The 17,051-nt window shown below is 44.9% G+C and overlaps 1 protein-coding gene across 1 annotated transcript in view; it reads left to right on the top strand.

Annotated features, from left to right (window-relative positions):
• The window catches only part of lrrc73 (leucine rich repeat containing 73), a 172,934-nt gene that overhangs the window by 34,764 nt on the left and 121,119 nt on the right, over positions 1 to 17,051 (top strand). Inside the window, exon 2 of the mRNA XM_078212147.1 lies at positions 4,256 to 4,416. Coding sequence (XP_078068273.1) covers positions 4,256 to 4,416 — 161 coding nt within the window. The remainder of the gene's footprint in view (positions 1 to 4,255; positions 4,417 to 17,051) is intronic.

The raw sequence follows: 17,051 nt of genomic DNA, 5'->3' as shown, positions 1-17,051 counted from the left end.
CTGGCACGTGGCACAGAGAGTAATCCTGAGATTACAACCCTAGAGGTCCTGCTTTTTTACTTCCTACCTAACTCCCTAAACTGCTGCTGTTGGACCTCATCACTCTTCCTACCTATGTTGTTAGTACCAATATGTGCCACAACCTCTGACTGTTCACCCTCTCCCTTCAGAATTTTGTCTGCCCATTCAGAGAAATCGTGGACCCTGGCACCAGGAATGCAACATGCCATCCTGGAGTTTCTTTCACATCCACAGAAGCACCTATCTATACCCCAGTTTTAAGATAATTGGCAAGAGAAACAATGGTGACAGTTACAGTGGCCATGAAGGACAGTGTTAGATCTCCTGTGGACTTTGTGGAATACGAGTTTTCCTATTGCGTAAGTGGGGGCTCGTCGAATGAGAGACGAGTGGTGGAGTTTAAAACCCACACACAACCCGCACTAGGGTTTTGTAGGACTAGAACGCTGTCCTTGATTTGTTGTAAGTCGCAGACACAGACTTTGTTTCAATAAAGCAGTGTTGCACAAGAGGACTGACCTTGGCAAGGTTACTACATTGGTGACAAAGATGAACAAGGTTTTTTTTTCTTTTTCTGCTCCTGGTAACCTTTATAATCAAGCAGAATTCAGCATTTCCTCCCTGGTAAGAAAGAAAAACAAAAATGCCTTTCTTCGGTCAACTGGAACCTTATCTCGCGAACAGAGAAAATTGGGTCCAATACGTACAACATATGTGCTACTTCTTCTTCTATATTTTGCCTGTATAACACGTAAGAAACATTAATTTTCACAGTATCCCAATACATGTGACGATAATAAATCAAATCAAATCAGGAGTGTGATGGAAAACTCCCACTGCTTGGATGAGTGTGGCTCCAACAACATTCGAAAAGCTTGACACTATCCAGGGCAAAGCAGCTTATTAGCAATCCACCAGCTTGAACACTCGCTCCCTTCATAATGGCAGCATGTCTGTGCCACATACAAGATTCACTGCAGTAAATCACCAGGACTCCTTCAACAGCATATTTCAAACCTGTGGCCTCTACCACTTTGAAGGACAAGCGCAGCAGATGCAAATGAATCATAGAATCCCTACGGTGCAGAAGGCAGCCATTCAGCCCATCGAGCCTGCAGCAACAACAATCCCACCGAGGCCCTATCCCCATAAGTCTGAAGAGATAGGAGAGGCACTAAATGAATATTTTTCGTCGGTATTCACACTGGAGAGGGACAGTGTTGTCGAGGGGAGTACTGAGATGCAGGCTGTTGGACTGGATGGGATTGATGTTCATAAGGAGGAGGTGTTAGCAATTCTGGAAAGGGTAAAAATAGATAAGTCCCCTGGGCCGGATGGGATTTATCCTAGGATTCTCTGGGAGGCTAGAGAGGGGATTGCAGAGCCTTTGGCGTTGATCTTTGTGTCGTCATTGTCTACAGGAACATAGAACATAGAACATAGAAAGCCACAGCACAAACAGGCCCTTCGGCCCACAAGTTGCGCCGATCACATCCCCACCTCTAGGCCTATCTATAGCCCTCAATCCCTTTAAATCCCATGTGCCAGTGCCAGAAGACTGGAGGATAGCAAATGTTGTCCCTTTGTTCAAGAAGGGGAGTAGGGACAACCCTGGTAATTATAGACCGGTGGGCCTTACTTCTGTTGTGGGCAAAGTTTTGGAAAGGATTATATGAGATAGGATTTATAATCACCTAGAAAGGAATAATTTGATTAGGGATAGTCAGCATGGTTTTGTGAAGGGTAGGTCGTGCCTCACAAACCTTATTGAGTTCTTTGAGAAGGTGACCAAAGAGGTGGATGAGGGTAAAGCGGTTGATGTGGTGTATGTGGATTTCAGCAAAGCGTTTGATAAGGTTCCCCATGGTAAGCTTTTGCAGAAAATACGGATACATGGGATTGAGGGTGATTTAGTGGTTTGGATCAGGAATTGGCTAGCTGTAAGAAAACAAAGGGTGGTGGTTGATGGGAAATATTCATCCTGGAGTTCAGTTACTAGTGGTGTACCGCAAGGATCTGTTTTGGGGCCACTGCTGTTTGTCATTTTTATTAATGACCTGGATGAGGGCATGGAAGGATGGATTAGTAAATTTGCAGATGACACGAAAGTCGGTGGAGTTGTACTCAGTGCGGAGGGAAGTGGCAGGTTACAGAGGGACATAGATAAGCTGCAGAGCTGGGCTGAGAGGTGGCAAATGGAGTTTAATGCGGAAACGTGTGAGGTGATTCACTTTGGAAAGAGTAACAGGAATACAGAGTACTGGGCTAATGGTAAGATACTTGGTAGTGTGGATGAACAGAGGGATCTGGGTGTCCATGTGCATAGATCCCTGAAAGTTGGCACCCAGGTTGACAGGGTTGTTAAGAAGGCGTACGGTGTGTTAGCTTTTATTGGTAGAGGGATTGAGGTCATGCTGCAACTGTACAAAACTCTGGTGCAGCGGCATTTGGAGTATTGTGTACAGTTCTGGTCGCCGTATTATAGGAAAGATGTGGAAGTGTCGGAAAGGGTGCAGAGGAGATTTACCAGGACGTTGCCTGGTATGGTGGGAAAATCGTATGAGGAAAGGCTGAGGGGCTTGAGGTTGTTTTCGTTAGAGAGAAGAAGGTTAAGAGGTGACTTAATAGAGGCATACAAGATGATCAGAGGATTAGATAGGGTGGATAGTGAGAGCCTTTTTCCTTGGATGGTGTTGGCTAGCACGAGGGGACATAGCTTTAAATTGAGGGGTGAGAGATATAGGACAGATGTTAGAGGTAGGTTCTTTACTCAGAGAGTAGTAAGGGCATGGAATGCCCTGCCTGCAGCAGTAGTGGACTCGTCAACATTAAGAGCATTCAAATTGTTATTGGATAAACATATGGATGATATTGGAATAGTGTAGATTAGAGGGGCTTTAGATTGATTCCACTGGTCGGCGCAACATTGAGGACTGAAGGGCCTGTACTGTGCTGTAATGTTCTATGTTCTATAACCCCTGTTAATCCCCTTACATGAAGGGGCAATTTAGCATGGCCAATCCACCTAATCCACGTGCATCTTTGGACTGTGGGAGAAAACTGGAGCACCCGGTGGAAACCCATGGAGAGAATGTGCAAACTGCAGCGACCGAGGCTGGAATTGATCTCGGGTCCCTAGTGCTGTGAGGCAGCAATGCTAACCACTGTGCCACCCCGCTGCCCTCTAGCATATGCAACTTCTTTTCCAAACCACACACCATCCTAATTTGGAGCTATAGTCATTGTTCCTTCAATGCCAATTAGTCAACATCTTGGAACTCCCTTCCTAACAGTATTCTTGGTGTACCTCCAGCAAATGATCTACCGTGGTTCAAGAAGCTGCTCACCATTGCACTCCTGACTTATGCCTTGTGGCCAGGTTGAAGGGAATCAGGAGGTAAGTTACTTGTCACAGAATTCCCAGCCTCTGAGCAGCTCTTGCAGCCAAAGTATTTGTATCGTTGTTTCAGTTCAGTTTCTTGTCAACTGTAACCCATAGCATGATAATGTTGTGGGATTCAGTGATAGTAATGGTATTGAATGTCATAGGGAGATGGTTAGATTTTATCTTCTTGGAGATGGGTCTTGGTTTGGCATTTGTGGGGCATGATTATTACCTATTAACCCAAGCCTGAATATTGCCCAGGTCTTGCTGCATGATCCGCTTCACTATCTTGAGTTGTGAATGGTGCTGGAAATTGTGCAATCATCAGTGAACACTACGACTACTGACCATACAGTGGAAGGAATGTATTGATGAAAGATCTGAAGACATGTTAAATATTGGTGTTTTGGTATTTCTTTAGTGGTTCGAGCAAAAATAGGGTGAAAACTTGGTCAAAATGAGATGCAATATTATTAATAGTCAACTTGATGTTTCATTATGCAACAGGTTCTACTAAGTTTTCAGCATTTCAAGTCTAGTTAAAGTTTGAAACTACCAGATTCTTCACTACTACTTGTTTGCCTTTGCACTCATTCTTTGCTGTGACCTATGCAGGGAGTTCCACTGCCTATAGAATGGCAATTGCAGTGCTAAGTCTCACCTAATTCCTTAACTTCATTATTTCAGATTCTGACTACCTTTTATAATAGTTCCAGTTTCTGTTTCTTAAGAGTATTATTCTCTCACTGTTGGATATATAATGCATGGACATATTCTGTGTTACTTGTGTTGTTTTTCATGTCACTTAGGTTGTGCCCTCAAGCTGTATAACATTTTATTTCTCTATAGCCTGCATGGTACTCCCCTCACTGATTCTGGATTGGCTGTACTCAACCCTGTCCTTTCCCTACACCCCTCGCTAATATCACTGGATCTTGGAGACTGCATTCTGGGAGATGAAGGAATGAACCTCATCTGTGGATTGTTACCGCCAGATGGAGCAAAGTCAGGTATATTTTGTATGACATTTGTTCTGAATAGCCCCAACTGGCAATGGAAGATCCAAATGAAGGTCCAAATCTTTACAAATAGTCATTTGGTAGTACAGAACTTGAGTATTGCTGAAAAAAAACACATGTTGTCAAAGCTTTCTGTCTTGTACATACCAAGACAAATCGCAAGATCACCAATTTATACTGCATAAGAAGAGAGTGCTGATTTGTTGGTACGTGGTAACCTTGTAATTAGGTCCTGAACTATTAGTTCACTGTGCAAGCTTGATGCTGAAATAGGACACATCATCTCTTTTGGTTTCGCACATAGATCCTTAAGAGGCCCTACTCTCCCCCCAGTTACTCTTTTGCCCTTTATGTATTTGTAGAAGCTCTTTGGATTCTCCTTTGCCTTATCTGCCAAAGCAATCTAATGTCTCCTTTCTGCCCTCCTGATTTCTCTCTTAACTCCAATCCAACAACCTCTATACTCTTCAAGGAATTCACTTGATTTCAGTAAGACATTTGACAAAGTCCCACATGGCAGGTTGGTTAAGAAGGTTAAGGCTCATGGGATACAAGGAGAAGTGGCTGGATGGGTGGAGAACTGGCTTGGCCATAGGAAACAGAGGGTAGTGGTCGAAGGGTCTTTTTCCGGCCGGAGGTCTGTGACCAGTGGTGTTCCGCAGGGCTCTGTACTGGGACCTCTGCTATTTGTGATATATATAAATGATTTGGAAGAAGGTGTAACTGGTGTAATCAGCAAGTTTGCGGATGACACGAAGATGGCTGGACTTGCAGATAGCGAAGAGCATTGTCGGGCAATACAGCAGGATATAGATAGGCTGGAAAGTTGGGCGGAGAGGTGGCAGATGGAGTTTAATCCGGATAAATGCGAAGTGATGCATTTTGGAAGAAATAATGTAGGGAGGAGTTATACAATAAATGGCAGAGTCATCAGGAGTATAGAAACACAGAGGGACCGAGGTGTGCAAATCCACAAATCCTTGAAGGTGGCAACACAGGTGGAGAAGGTGGTGAAGAAGGCATATGGTATGCTTGCCTTTATAGGACGGGGTATAGAGTATAAAAGCTGGAGTCTGATGATGCAGCTGTATAGAACGCTGGTTAGGCCACATTTGGAGTACTGCGTCCAGTTCTGGTCGCCGCACTACCAGAAGGACGTGGAGGCGTTAGAGAGAGTGCAGAGAAGGTTTACCAGGATGTTGCCTGGTATGGAGGGTCTTAGCTATGAGGAGAGATTGGGTAAACTGGGGTTGTTCTCCCTGGAAAGACGGAGAATGAGGGGAGATCTAATAGAGGTGTACAAGATTATGAAGGGGATAGATAGGATGAACGGTGGGAAGCTTTTTCCCAGATCAGAAGTGACGTTCACGAGGGGTCACGGGCTCAAGGTGAGAGGGGCGAAGTATAACTCAGATATTAGAGGGATGTTTTTTACACAGAGGGTGGTGGGGGCCTGGAATGCGCTGCCAAGTAGGGTGGTGGAGGCAGGCACGCTGACATCGTTTAAGACTTACCTGGATAGTCACATGAGCAGCCTGGGAATGGAGGGATACAAACGATTGGTCTAGTTGGACCAAGGAGCGGCACAGGCTTGGAGGGCCGAAGGGCCTGTTTCCTGTGCTGTACTGTTCTTTGTTCTTTGTTCTTTGATCTCAGCTGCCTATGCATGTCATATGCCTCCTTTTTCTTTCTGACCAGGTCCTCAATATCCCAAGTCATCCAGGGTTCCCTACTTCTACCAGCCTTGCCCTTCACACTGAAAGAAATGTGCTTACCCTGAAACCTGGTTAACACACTTTTGAAAGTCTCCCACTTACCAGCCGTCCCTTTGCCTGCCAACAGACTCCCCTCGTCAGCTTTTGAAAGTTCCTGCCAAATACCATCGAAATTGGCCTTGGCCCAATTAAAAATTTTAACTTTTGGGCCAGACCTATCGTTCTCCATAGCTATCTTAAAACTAATGGAATTATGGTTACCGATCCCAAAGTGATCCCACACTAACACTTCTGTCACCCGCCCTTCCTTATTTCCCAAGAGGAGGTCAAGTGAGACTATTACTACCCTATTTTTCTTGGAGCTATCTGTAATCTCCTTACATATTTGCTCCTCAATTTCCCGCTGACTATTTGGGGGCCTGTAGTAGAATCCTATCAAAGTGATCTCTCCCTTCTTATTTTTCAGTTCTACCCTTATAGATTCAGTGGGCGAACCCTCGGATATATCCCCTTGCAGTACTGCCGTGATGTTCTCCCTAATCAAAAACACAACTCCCTCTCCTCTCTTACCTCCTGTTCTATCTTTCCTATAGCATCTGTACCCTGGAACATTGAGCTTCCAGTTCTGTCCCTCCCTTAGCCATGTTTCAGTAGTAGCTATAATATCCCACTCCCATGTACCCGTCCATGCCCTGAGTTCATCTGCCTTGTCCGGCCTCTTGCATTGAAATAAATGCAGTTTAATCTAGACTTCCCTTCCTTTTGTTAATGGTAGGGCATTGGGGAAAGTTATAGAACAAAGAGATCTAGGGGTACAGATTCATAGCTCCTTGAAAGTGGAGTCACAGGTGGACAGAGTGGTGAAGAAGTCATTCGGCACGCTTGGTTTCATTGGTAAGAACATTGAATACCAATGTAGAAGTTGTTGAAGTTGTCCAAGACATTGGTAAGGCCACACTTAGAATACTGTGTACAGTTCTGGTCAACCTATTATAGAAAGGATATTATTAAACTAGAAAGAGTGCATCCCTAGAGCGTAGGAAGCTTAGGGGTAATCTTATAGAGGTCTATAAAATAATGAGGGGCGGAGATCAGCTCGATAGTCAATATCTCTTCCCAAAGGTAGGGGAGTCTAAAATTAGAGGACATAGGTTTAAGGTGAGAGGGGAGAGATACAAAAGGGTCCAGAGGGGCAATTTTTTCACACAGAGGGTGATGAGTATCTGGAACAAGCTGCCAGAGGTAGTAGTAGAGGCGGATACAATTTTGTCTTTTAAAAAGCGTTTAGACAGTTACATGGGTAAGAATGAAAATTACATGTTAGAATTATCAATCATCACTGTGATGCAGAAGGCATCTCCCTGGTCCTATTCGCAAGCCTAGAACACCTGGATAATAAAGATACCTATGTCATGGGTATAGAGGGATATGGGCCAAACACAGCAATTGCGACTATCTTAGTGGTTAAAAAAGGGGTGGCGTGGACAAGTTGGGCCGGAGGGGCCTGTTTCTATTCTATAAACCTCTATGACTCGATGACTCTATGCTCTCTGCCCTGCTTTCTCAGACCATCCGACCCATCAGGTTTTATACACTCTCCCAGTATTTTTCTTTTAGCCTTACTGGACCCATTTACTAAGTTCTTCACAGTCTCTGTGCTCTGCACTGTGGCCCTTTTTGATTTTTGACTTTGGTTTTTCTGCCTTTCGCTTTTCCCCTTTCTGCTTTTTGTTTCTGTCCCCACTTTATTTCCCTCTGACTTCCTGCATCAGTTCCCATCCCCTTGCCACATTTGTTTAAACCCTCCCCAACAGCACGAGCAAACTGTGGGAGTTTGCACATTCTCCTCGTGTCTGCGTGGGTTTCCTCCGGGTGCTCCGGTTTCCTCCCACAGTCCAAAGATGTGCGGATTAGGTTGATTGGCCATGCTAAAATTGCCCCTTCGCGTCCTGGGATGCGTAGATTAGCGGGTAAAATATGTAGGGATATGAGGTTAGGGCCTGGGTGGGATTGTGGTCGGTGCAGACTCAATGGGCCGAATGGCCTCTATCTGTACTGTAGGGTTTCTATGATTCAAACATTCCCCCTAGAACATTGGTTCCAGTCCTACCGAGGTGCAAATCATCCGATTTGTGCTGGTCCCACCTTCCCCCAGAACTAGTTTCAATGTCCCAGGAATTTGAATCCCTACTCTTGCACCATCGCTCAAGCCACATGTTCATCTTAGCTATCCTGACATTCCTACTCTGACTAGCACGTGGCACTGGTAGCAATCCTGAGATTATTACCTTTGATGTCCCACTTTTTCGTTTAACTCCCAACTCCCGAAATTCAGCTTGTCGGAGCTCATCCCATTTTTACCTGTATCATTGGTGTCTATATGCACCACGATTTGCACCACGATTTTCACGATAAGCTGCTGTTCATCCTCCCCCTCCAGAATGTCCTGCTGCCGCTCGGAGACAGGGTAGTAAAGAAGATATTCGGAATGGTTTCATTGGTCAGAACATTGAAATCAGGGGTTGAGCCATCTTGTTGAAGTTGTATAAGACATTGGTAAGGCAACACTTGGAGTGCTGTGTACAGTTCTGGCCACCCTATTATAGAAAGGATATTATTAAACTAAAAAGAGTGCAGAAAAGATTTACTGGGATGCTACTGGGAGTTGATGGTTTGCGTTATAAAGAGAGGCTGTCTAGACTGGGACTTTTTTCCCTGCAGCGTAGGGGGCTTAGGGGTGATCTTATAAAGGTCTAAGATAATGAGAGGCATAGATCAGCTAGATAGTCAACATCTTTTCCCAAAGGGAGAGGAGTCTAAAGCGAGAGGGCATAGGTTTATGGTGAGAGGAGAGAGATACAAAAGGACCCAGAGGGGCAATTTTTTCACTCAAAGGGTGGTGAGTTTCTAGAACGAGCTGCCAGAGGCAGTAGTGGAGGCGGGGTGGCACAATGGTACAGTGGTTAGCATTGCTGCCTCACAGTGCCTGGAACCTGGGTTCGATTCCCAGCTTGGATCACGTCTGTGTGGAGTTTGCACATTCTCCACGTGTCTGCATGGGTTTCCTCCAGGTGCTCCGGTTTCCTCCCGCAGTCCGAAAAATGTGCTGGTTGGGTGCATTGGCCGTGCTAAATTCTCCCTCAGTGTACCCGAACAGGCACCGGAGTGTGGCAACTAGGGGATTTTCACAGTAGCTTCATTGCAGTGTTAATGTGAGCCTACTTGTGACTAATCAATAAACTTTAAAACTTTACAATTTTGTCTTTTAAAAAGCATTTAGACCGTTACATGGGTAAGATGGGTATTGAGGGATAAGGGCCAAATGTGGGAAATTGGGAGTAGCTTATTGATAAAAACTGGGCAGCATAGACAAGTTGGGCCGAAGGGCCTGTTTCCATGCTGTAAACCTCTACGACTAAACCTCTATCTCAAAAATTTGAGCTACAGGTGCACACTACTACTACTACACAATAACAGCATGGCTGCTGCCGTCAAGCTAAGATGTTCTGCCTATCATACAAGTGAGTAATGTGGGATATGAATTTCATTGCTGGTGTGATATTTGGGATGCCTTACATCCCAAAGACTGGTGGATCATACCAAACACCATGTCCCTTTGCAATAGGCAAGGAAGTGACTGCTCCCACCCAGCCATGCAAGCAGAACTTAAAACATATAGTCCAACATTAGATGTAATTCTGTGATTGGACAACATTTGCTAAACAATCCCAGATGTGCTAAGAATTAGATTGGCAATGAATGTAAGATTATCAGACGGACTCACGGTGTATAGCTTACTTGTGCTATAAGCCACAACTATACACACAGAGAGCCCTGTCCTTTGCAGATAGAAAGAGAATGTACACACAAGATAGGTGACAGCCATTCTCTGGTTTAGTGAAGACAAATATTGGTCTCTTACAGTCAGAAGCAAAAGAATTTATAATAGAGAACAAAGAAATGGTAGGCCAATTAAACAAGAACAAGTGTCTTCATGGAGCAAGACACAAATAACTTCCCAGAAATGCAAAGTAATCAAGGGTCTAGCGAGAAGGAGGAATTGAAGGAAAATAGTATTACTCGAAAAATAGTGCTAGAAAAATTAATGAGACTGAAAGCCGATTAATCCCAAGGGCCTGATAATTTGCACCTTAGGGTACTAAAAGAAGTAGCCTTGGAAATAGTGAATATGTTGGTTCTGTAAATTCTAGAACAGTCAGAAAAAAAGGTAGGGAGAAAGGGACTTCACTGGAGCATTCTGGGAGAAGTCAGTGCAGCAACATTTACTAAGAAGTGGGAAGTGGAAGATCTGGTATCAAGGAGAGGTGAGTCCCCACCACCCTCTGTATAAAGAGCTTACACCACACATCTCCACTGAACCTTTCCCCCCTTATCTTGAACTTGTGCCCCCTTGTAATTGCCATTTCTGCCCTGGGAAAAAGCTTCCAACTGTTCACCTTATCCATACCCCTCATAATTTTATGAACTTCTATCAGGTTGTACCTCAGCCTCCGTCTTTCCAGGGAGAACAATCCCTGTTCATTCAATCTCTCCTCATACCTATTACCCTCCATGCCAGGCAACATCCTGGTAAACCTTTTTTGTACTCTCTCCAAAGCCTTCATGTCCTTCTGGTAGTGTGGTGACCAGAATTGGACACAGTATTCCAAATGTGGCCTAACCAATGTTTTATATAACTAACAATTTGCCAACTTTTATACTCGATGTCCCGTCTGATGAAGGCAAGCATGCCATATGCTTTCTTCACCACCTTTCCGCTTGTGCTGCCACTTTTAAGCATCTGTGGACCTGTACTCCCAGATCTCTCTATGTGTCTATGCTCCTGATAGCTCTGCCATTTATTTTATAGCTTCCACCTGAATTGGATCTACCAAAATGCATTACCTCGCATTTGTCCGGATTAAATTCCATCTGCCATTTCTCTGCCCAATTTTCCAGCCTATCTATATCCTGCTGTATTCTCTGACAATCTTCCTCACTATCCGCAACTCCACCAATCTTAGTATCATTCGAAAATTTGCTAATCAGACCAGCTGCATTTTCTTCCAAGTCATTTATATATATTACAAACAGCAGAGGTCCCAGCACCGATCCCTGCGGAACATCACTAGTTACAGACCTCCATTCGGAAAAACACCACTACATCACTACCCTCTGTCTTCTATGGCCAAGCCAGTTCTGAATCCAGCTAGCTAGTTCACCCCTGATTCCATGAGATTTAATCTTTTGCACCAATCTGCCATGTCGAATGTCTTACTAAAGTCCATGTGGACAACATCCACAGCCTTTCCCTCATCAATCATTTTGTCACCTCCTCAAAAAACTCAATTAAATTAGTGAGACATGACCTCCCTGATACAAAAACCATGCTATCTGTCACTAACAAGACCATTTAGTTCCAAATGTGTATAGATCCTATCTCTAAGAATCTTCTCCAACAATTTCACTATCACTGACATCAAGCTCACTGACCTATAATTACCCGAGTTATCCTTGCTACCCTTCTTAGATAACTGGACAACATTGGTTATCCTCCAATCTTCTGAGACCTCACCAGTGACCAACGAGGAAACAAAGATTTTTGTTAGAGGCCCAGCAATTTCATCTCTTGTCTCCCTCAGGAATCTGGGATAGATGCCATCTGGCCCTGGAGATTTGTCCACCTGAATGCTTTTTAATTCACCTAACACTTCCTCCCTCGTAATGATGACTTGTTCTAAAGGGTTTACACACCCTCGCAAGACACCATCAATCGACGTGTCCCTCTCTGTGAATACCGATGCAAAGTGTTCATTAAGGATCTCACCCACTTGCTTTGGTTCTATGCATAACTTCCCTCCTTTGTCCTTGAGTGGACCAACTTTTTCTCCAGCTACCCTCTTGTTCCTAATATATGTATAAAATGCCTTGGGATTCTCCTTAATCCTGTCTGCCAAGGACATTTCGTGACCTCTTTTTACCCTCCTAACTCCCTGTTTGAGCTCTTTTCTATTTTCCCTGTATTCTTCAAATGCTTCATCTGTTTTTAGTTGCCTAGACCTCATGTATACCTCTTTTTGACTAGACTCGCAATTTCCCTGGTCATCCATGGTTCCTGAATCCTGCCTTTCCTGTCCTTCCTTTTCATAGGCAAATGCCTGTCCTGCACTCCGATCAACTGCTCCTTAAAAGACTCCCACATGTCAAATGTGGATTTACCCACAAAGAGCCTCTCCCAAACAACAGCCTCCAAATTCTGCCTAGTGTGGTCGTAGCTAGCCTTCCCCCAATTTAGCACCTTAACCCTAGGACAACATTCATCCTTTTCCATGAGTATCCGAAAGCTTACGGAATTGTGATCACTGTTTGCCACATGTTCCCCCACTGCAAATTTGATGACCTGGCTGGGCTCATTCCCAGGTACTAAGCCCAGTATAGCCCCCTCTCTCGTCGGACTATCCACATATTGTTCCAAAAAGCCTTTCTGGACACACTTAACAAATTCCTCACCATCCGGACCCTTAGCCTGAAGAGATTTCCAGTCAATATGAGGAAAATTAAAGTCTCCCACTACAACAACCCTACATCTGTCCAGAATCTGCTAACATATCCATTCTTCAACTTCCCGTGGGGCTGTTGGGAGGCCTATAGTACATCCCCATCATAGTGACTGCCCCCTTCCTGTTTCTGAGTTCTGCCCACAGTGTCTCATTAAATGATTCTTCCAAGGTGTTCTCCCTCTGTACAGCTGTAATATGTTCCCTAACCAGTATTGCAACTCCCCCACCTCTTTTACCCTCCCCTCTGTCTCGCCTAAAATATTTATATCCCGGAATATTTAGCTGCCAGTCCTGTCCCTCTTTTAACCAAGTCTCGGTTACCGCAACCATATCCAAGTTCCGCGCATGAATCAAGGCTCTAAGTTCATCTGTCTTACCGGTTATACTCCTTGCATTGAAGCAAATGCACTCCAGACCTCCAGGCCCACTGATTCGACCTCCCCCAGCCTGCTCTTCCTCTTAGCCAGCCTGGCCTTGGTACCATGCTCATCCCCAATCTACACTTGCTGACCTACTGCTCTGATTCCTAGCAACATGACTTGCCAATTTTTAAACTCAGTGCCCTGACCTATGAAGGCAAGTATGCCGTATGCCTTCTTGACTACCTTCTCCACCTGCGTTGCCACTTTCAGTGACCTGTGACCTGTACACCCAGATCCCTCTACCTATCAATACTCTTAAGGGTTCTGCCATTTACTGTATAATTCTCATCTGTATTAGACCTTCCAGAATGCATTACATCACACTTGTCCAGATTAAACTCCATCTGCCATCTCTCCAACCGATCTATATCCTGCTGTATCCTCTCTGATGGTCCTCATCGCTATCCTCAATTCCACCAACCTTTGTATCGTCTGCAAACATACTAATCAGACCAGCTACATTTTCCTCCAAATCATTTATATATATTACAAACAGCAAAGGTCCCAGTACTGATCCCTGAGGAAGGCCACTTGTCACAGTCCTCCATTCAGCAATGCACCCTTCCACTGCTGGTGTGTTGTAGCTGTGGTGTGCAGGAGCTGGTAGGCACTAGTGTGATTCCACAGCAACCACATCTTTAGCAAGGTCTGAGCTTGAGGAAATGTGGCTCAGAGTTGATGAGCTGGAGTCCCAGCTTCATGATGTGGAGATGCCGGCGTTGGACTGGGGTGAACACAGTAAGAAGTCTCACAACACCAGGTTAAAGTCCAACAGGTTTATTTGGTAGCAAATGGTATTTTTTGCTACCAAATAAACCTGTTGGACTTTAACCTGGTGTTGTGAGACTTCTTACTGTGTCCCAGCTTCAGACAGTGATGCATTCGGGAGGGGATATTGTGGTTGGGGATAGAAGGGTGATTGTAAAAGAGGCTGGTATGGGGACCTGGAAGTTAGCACCGGAGGAGCCAAAGCCTTTTTAATTGCCCAACATATTCATTGTTATTGCAGTGTGGACGAGAACAAGGAGTTCAAGTAAGATAAGCAAACTGATCACAGCACCATGTAGAGGAGCATATTCAAGTTGTGGGGAATAAAAAGCAAGTTTAAAGTTTAAACGTTTATTTGTTAATGTTACAAGTAGACTTATATTAACACTGCAGTGAAGTTACTGTGAAAATCCCCTCGTCGCCACACTCCGGTGCCTGGTCGGGTACACTGAGGGAGAATTTAGCATGGTCAATGCACCTAACCAGCATGTCTTTCAGACTGTGGGAGATACCGGATCACCCGGAGGAAACCCACGCAGACACGGGGAGAATGTGCAGACTCCACACAGACAGCGACCCAAGCCAGGAATCGAACCCGGGTCCCTGGCGCTGTGAGGCAGCAATGCTAATCACTGTGCCACGTGCTTCCGTGCATTATTATATGCTGGTGGTAGGGCACTTTATAATTACAAGGATAGTTACAGTTCTCTGCCGCTGAGAGCCTGAATCCCAAAGTTGTCTGCTCCATGCCAGGGTTAAGGGCATCTCCGAAAGTGCTAGAGAAGAATTTGGATTGTGTTATCATGGTCCATTTGTACACCAACATAGAGATAGAACAAGGAAAGAGGTTCTACTGAGCTAGTATGAGCAATTAAGAGCTAAATTAACAACAGAACCACAAAGGTCATTTTTGGATTACGAGCCACACGCAAGTTGGCATAGGGTATATAAGATCAGAGAGTTGAATGCATAGCTCGAAGATTTACCTAGGAAAAATGGATTTCAATTCATGGGAGGATTAGAACCAGTACTGAGAAAAAAGAAAGCTGTACTGTTTGACCTTCACCTGAAGTGGGCTGGGATCAGTGTCCTGGTGACTCATTTATCTATAGAAAGGGGTTTAAACTCATTAGTGGAGTTGGGTGGTTCACGTGAGGGAAGATCTGAAATGTTGAAGAGAAAGACCAAAGTAATAGTGCAGGGTAGCAATATGGGTAATGAAAACTGGAGTGTGACAGGAAGAGACAGAGAGTGGGAACATAAGAGTGCGCCAGTAAATAAGGTTATAATAGGCAAAAAATGATAAAAAGACAGCACACTGAGAGAGGCAAGGGAGGAAATTACTGGGGCCTTGAGAGAAATCTTTGTATCCTCACTGGCTACAGGGGAGATCCCAGAGGATTGGAGAATAGCCAGTGTTGGTCCTTTGTTTAAGAAGAATAATCCAGGTAATTACAGGCTGGTGAGCCTTACATCAGTGGTAGGGAAATTATTTGAGAGGATTCTTCAAGACAGTTTGTACTCGTTGGAGTTTAGAAGGATGAGGGGGGATCTTATGGAGACTTATAAGATAATGCGGGGGCTGGATAGGGTGGAGGTGGAGAGATTCTTTCCACTTAGTAAGGAAGTTAAAACTAGAGGACACAGCCTCAAAATAAAGGGGAGTCGGTTTAAGACAGAGTTGAGGAGGAACTTCTTCTCCCAGAGGGTGGTGAATCTCTGGAATTCTCTGCCCACTGAGGTGGTGGAGGCTACCTCGCTGAATATGTTTAAAGCGCGGATGGATGGATTCCTGAGCGGTAAGGGAATTAAGGGTTATGGGGATCAGGCGGGTAAGTGGTACTGATCCACGTCAGATCAGCCATGATCTTATTGAATGGCGGGGCAGGCTCGAGGGGCTAGATGGCCTACTCCTGCTCCTATTTCTTATGTTCTTATGTTCTTAAGACAGGATTTATTCCCACTTGGAAATAAGTGGACGTATTAGTGAGAGGCAACATGGTTTTGTGAAGGGGAGGTCGTGTCTCACGAACTTGATCGAGGAATTTGGATGTGGTTGCGGTGACAGAGACTTGGTTGAAAGAGGGACAGGACTGGCAGCTGAATATTCCGGGGTACAAGTGTTTTAGGCGAGACAGAGGAGGGGCCAAAAGAGGTGGGGGAGTAGCAGTATTAGTTGGAGAACATATTACAGCGGTGCAGAGGGAGGACAATTCAGAGGGGTCGTGTAACGAGTCACTCTGGGTGGAGCTTAGAAACAGGAAGGGCGCAGTCACTGTGTTGGGGGTGTACTACAGGCCCCCCAACAGCCCAAGGGAAGTGGAAGAATGGATATGTCAGGAGATACTGGATAGGTGCAGGAAAAATAGGGTTGTTGTAGTGGGAGACTTCAATTTCCCTGGTATAGACTGGAAATCGCTGAGAGCAGGGACTCTGAATGGGGAGGAATTTGTAAAATGTGTACAGGAGGGTTCTTTGGAACAATATGTAGATAGCCCGACTAGAGAGGGGGCTATACTGGACCTAGTACTGGGGAATGAGCCCGGTCAGGTCTTCAAAGTTTCAGTAGGAGAACATGTGGCAAATAATGACCACAATTCTGTTAGCTTTAGGATAGTGATGGAAAAGGATGAGTGGTGTCCCAAGGGTAAGGTGTTGGATTGGGGGAAGGCTAACTTTAGTGGGATTAGGCAGAAATTGGCAGCTCTTGATTGGGAGAGGCTGTTTGAGGGTAAATCCACATCTGGCATGTGGGAGTCGTTTAAGGAACAGTTGTTAGGGCTACAGGACAGGCATGTGCCTGTTAAAAAGAAGGATAGGAAGGGTAGGATTCGAGAACCGTGGATAACCAGGGAAATTGAGGGACTGGTCAAAAAGAAAAGAGAGGCGTATGTTAGGCCCAGGCAGCTAAAAACGGAGGGAGCTCTGGAGGAGTACAAAGAAAGTAGGAAAGAACTCAAACGGGGAATTAGAAGGGCAAAAAGGGGTCACGAAATGTTCTTGGCAGACAGGATCAAGAAGAATCCCAAGGCATTTTATTCATACGTTAGGAACAAAAGGGTTGTCAGGGAAAAAATCGGACCTCTCAGGGACAAAAGTGGGGAATTATGCTTGGAGCCCAAAGAAGTAGGGGAGATCCGAAATGAATACTTTGCGTCGGT

Source organism: Mustelus asterias, chromosome 5 (assembly GCF_964213995.1).
Source record: "Mustelus asterias chromosome 5, sMusAst1.hap1.1, whole genome shotgun sequence".
NCBI classification, from domain to species: Eukaryota; Metazoa; Chordata; class Chondrichthyes; order Carcharhiniformes; family Triakidae; genus Mustelus; species Mustelus asterias.
The sequence above is the reverse complement of the archived record's forward strand: the minus strand, read 5'-3'. Positions and strand labels throughout refer to the sequence as shown.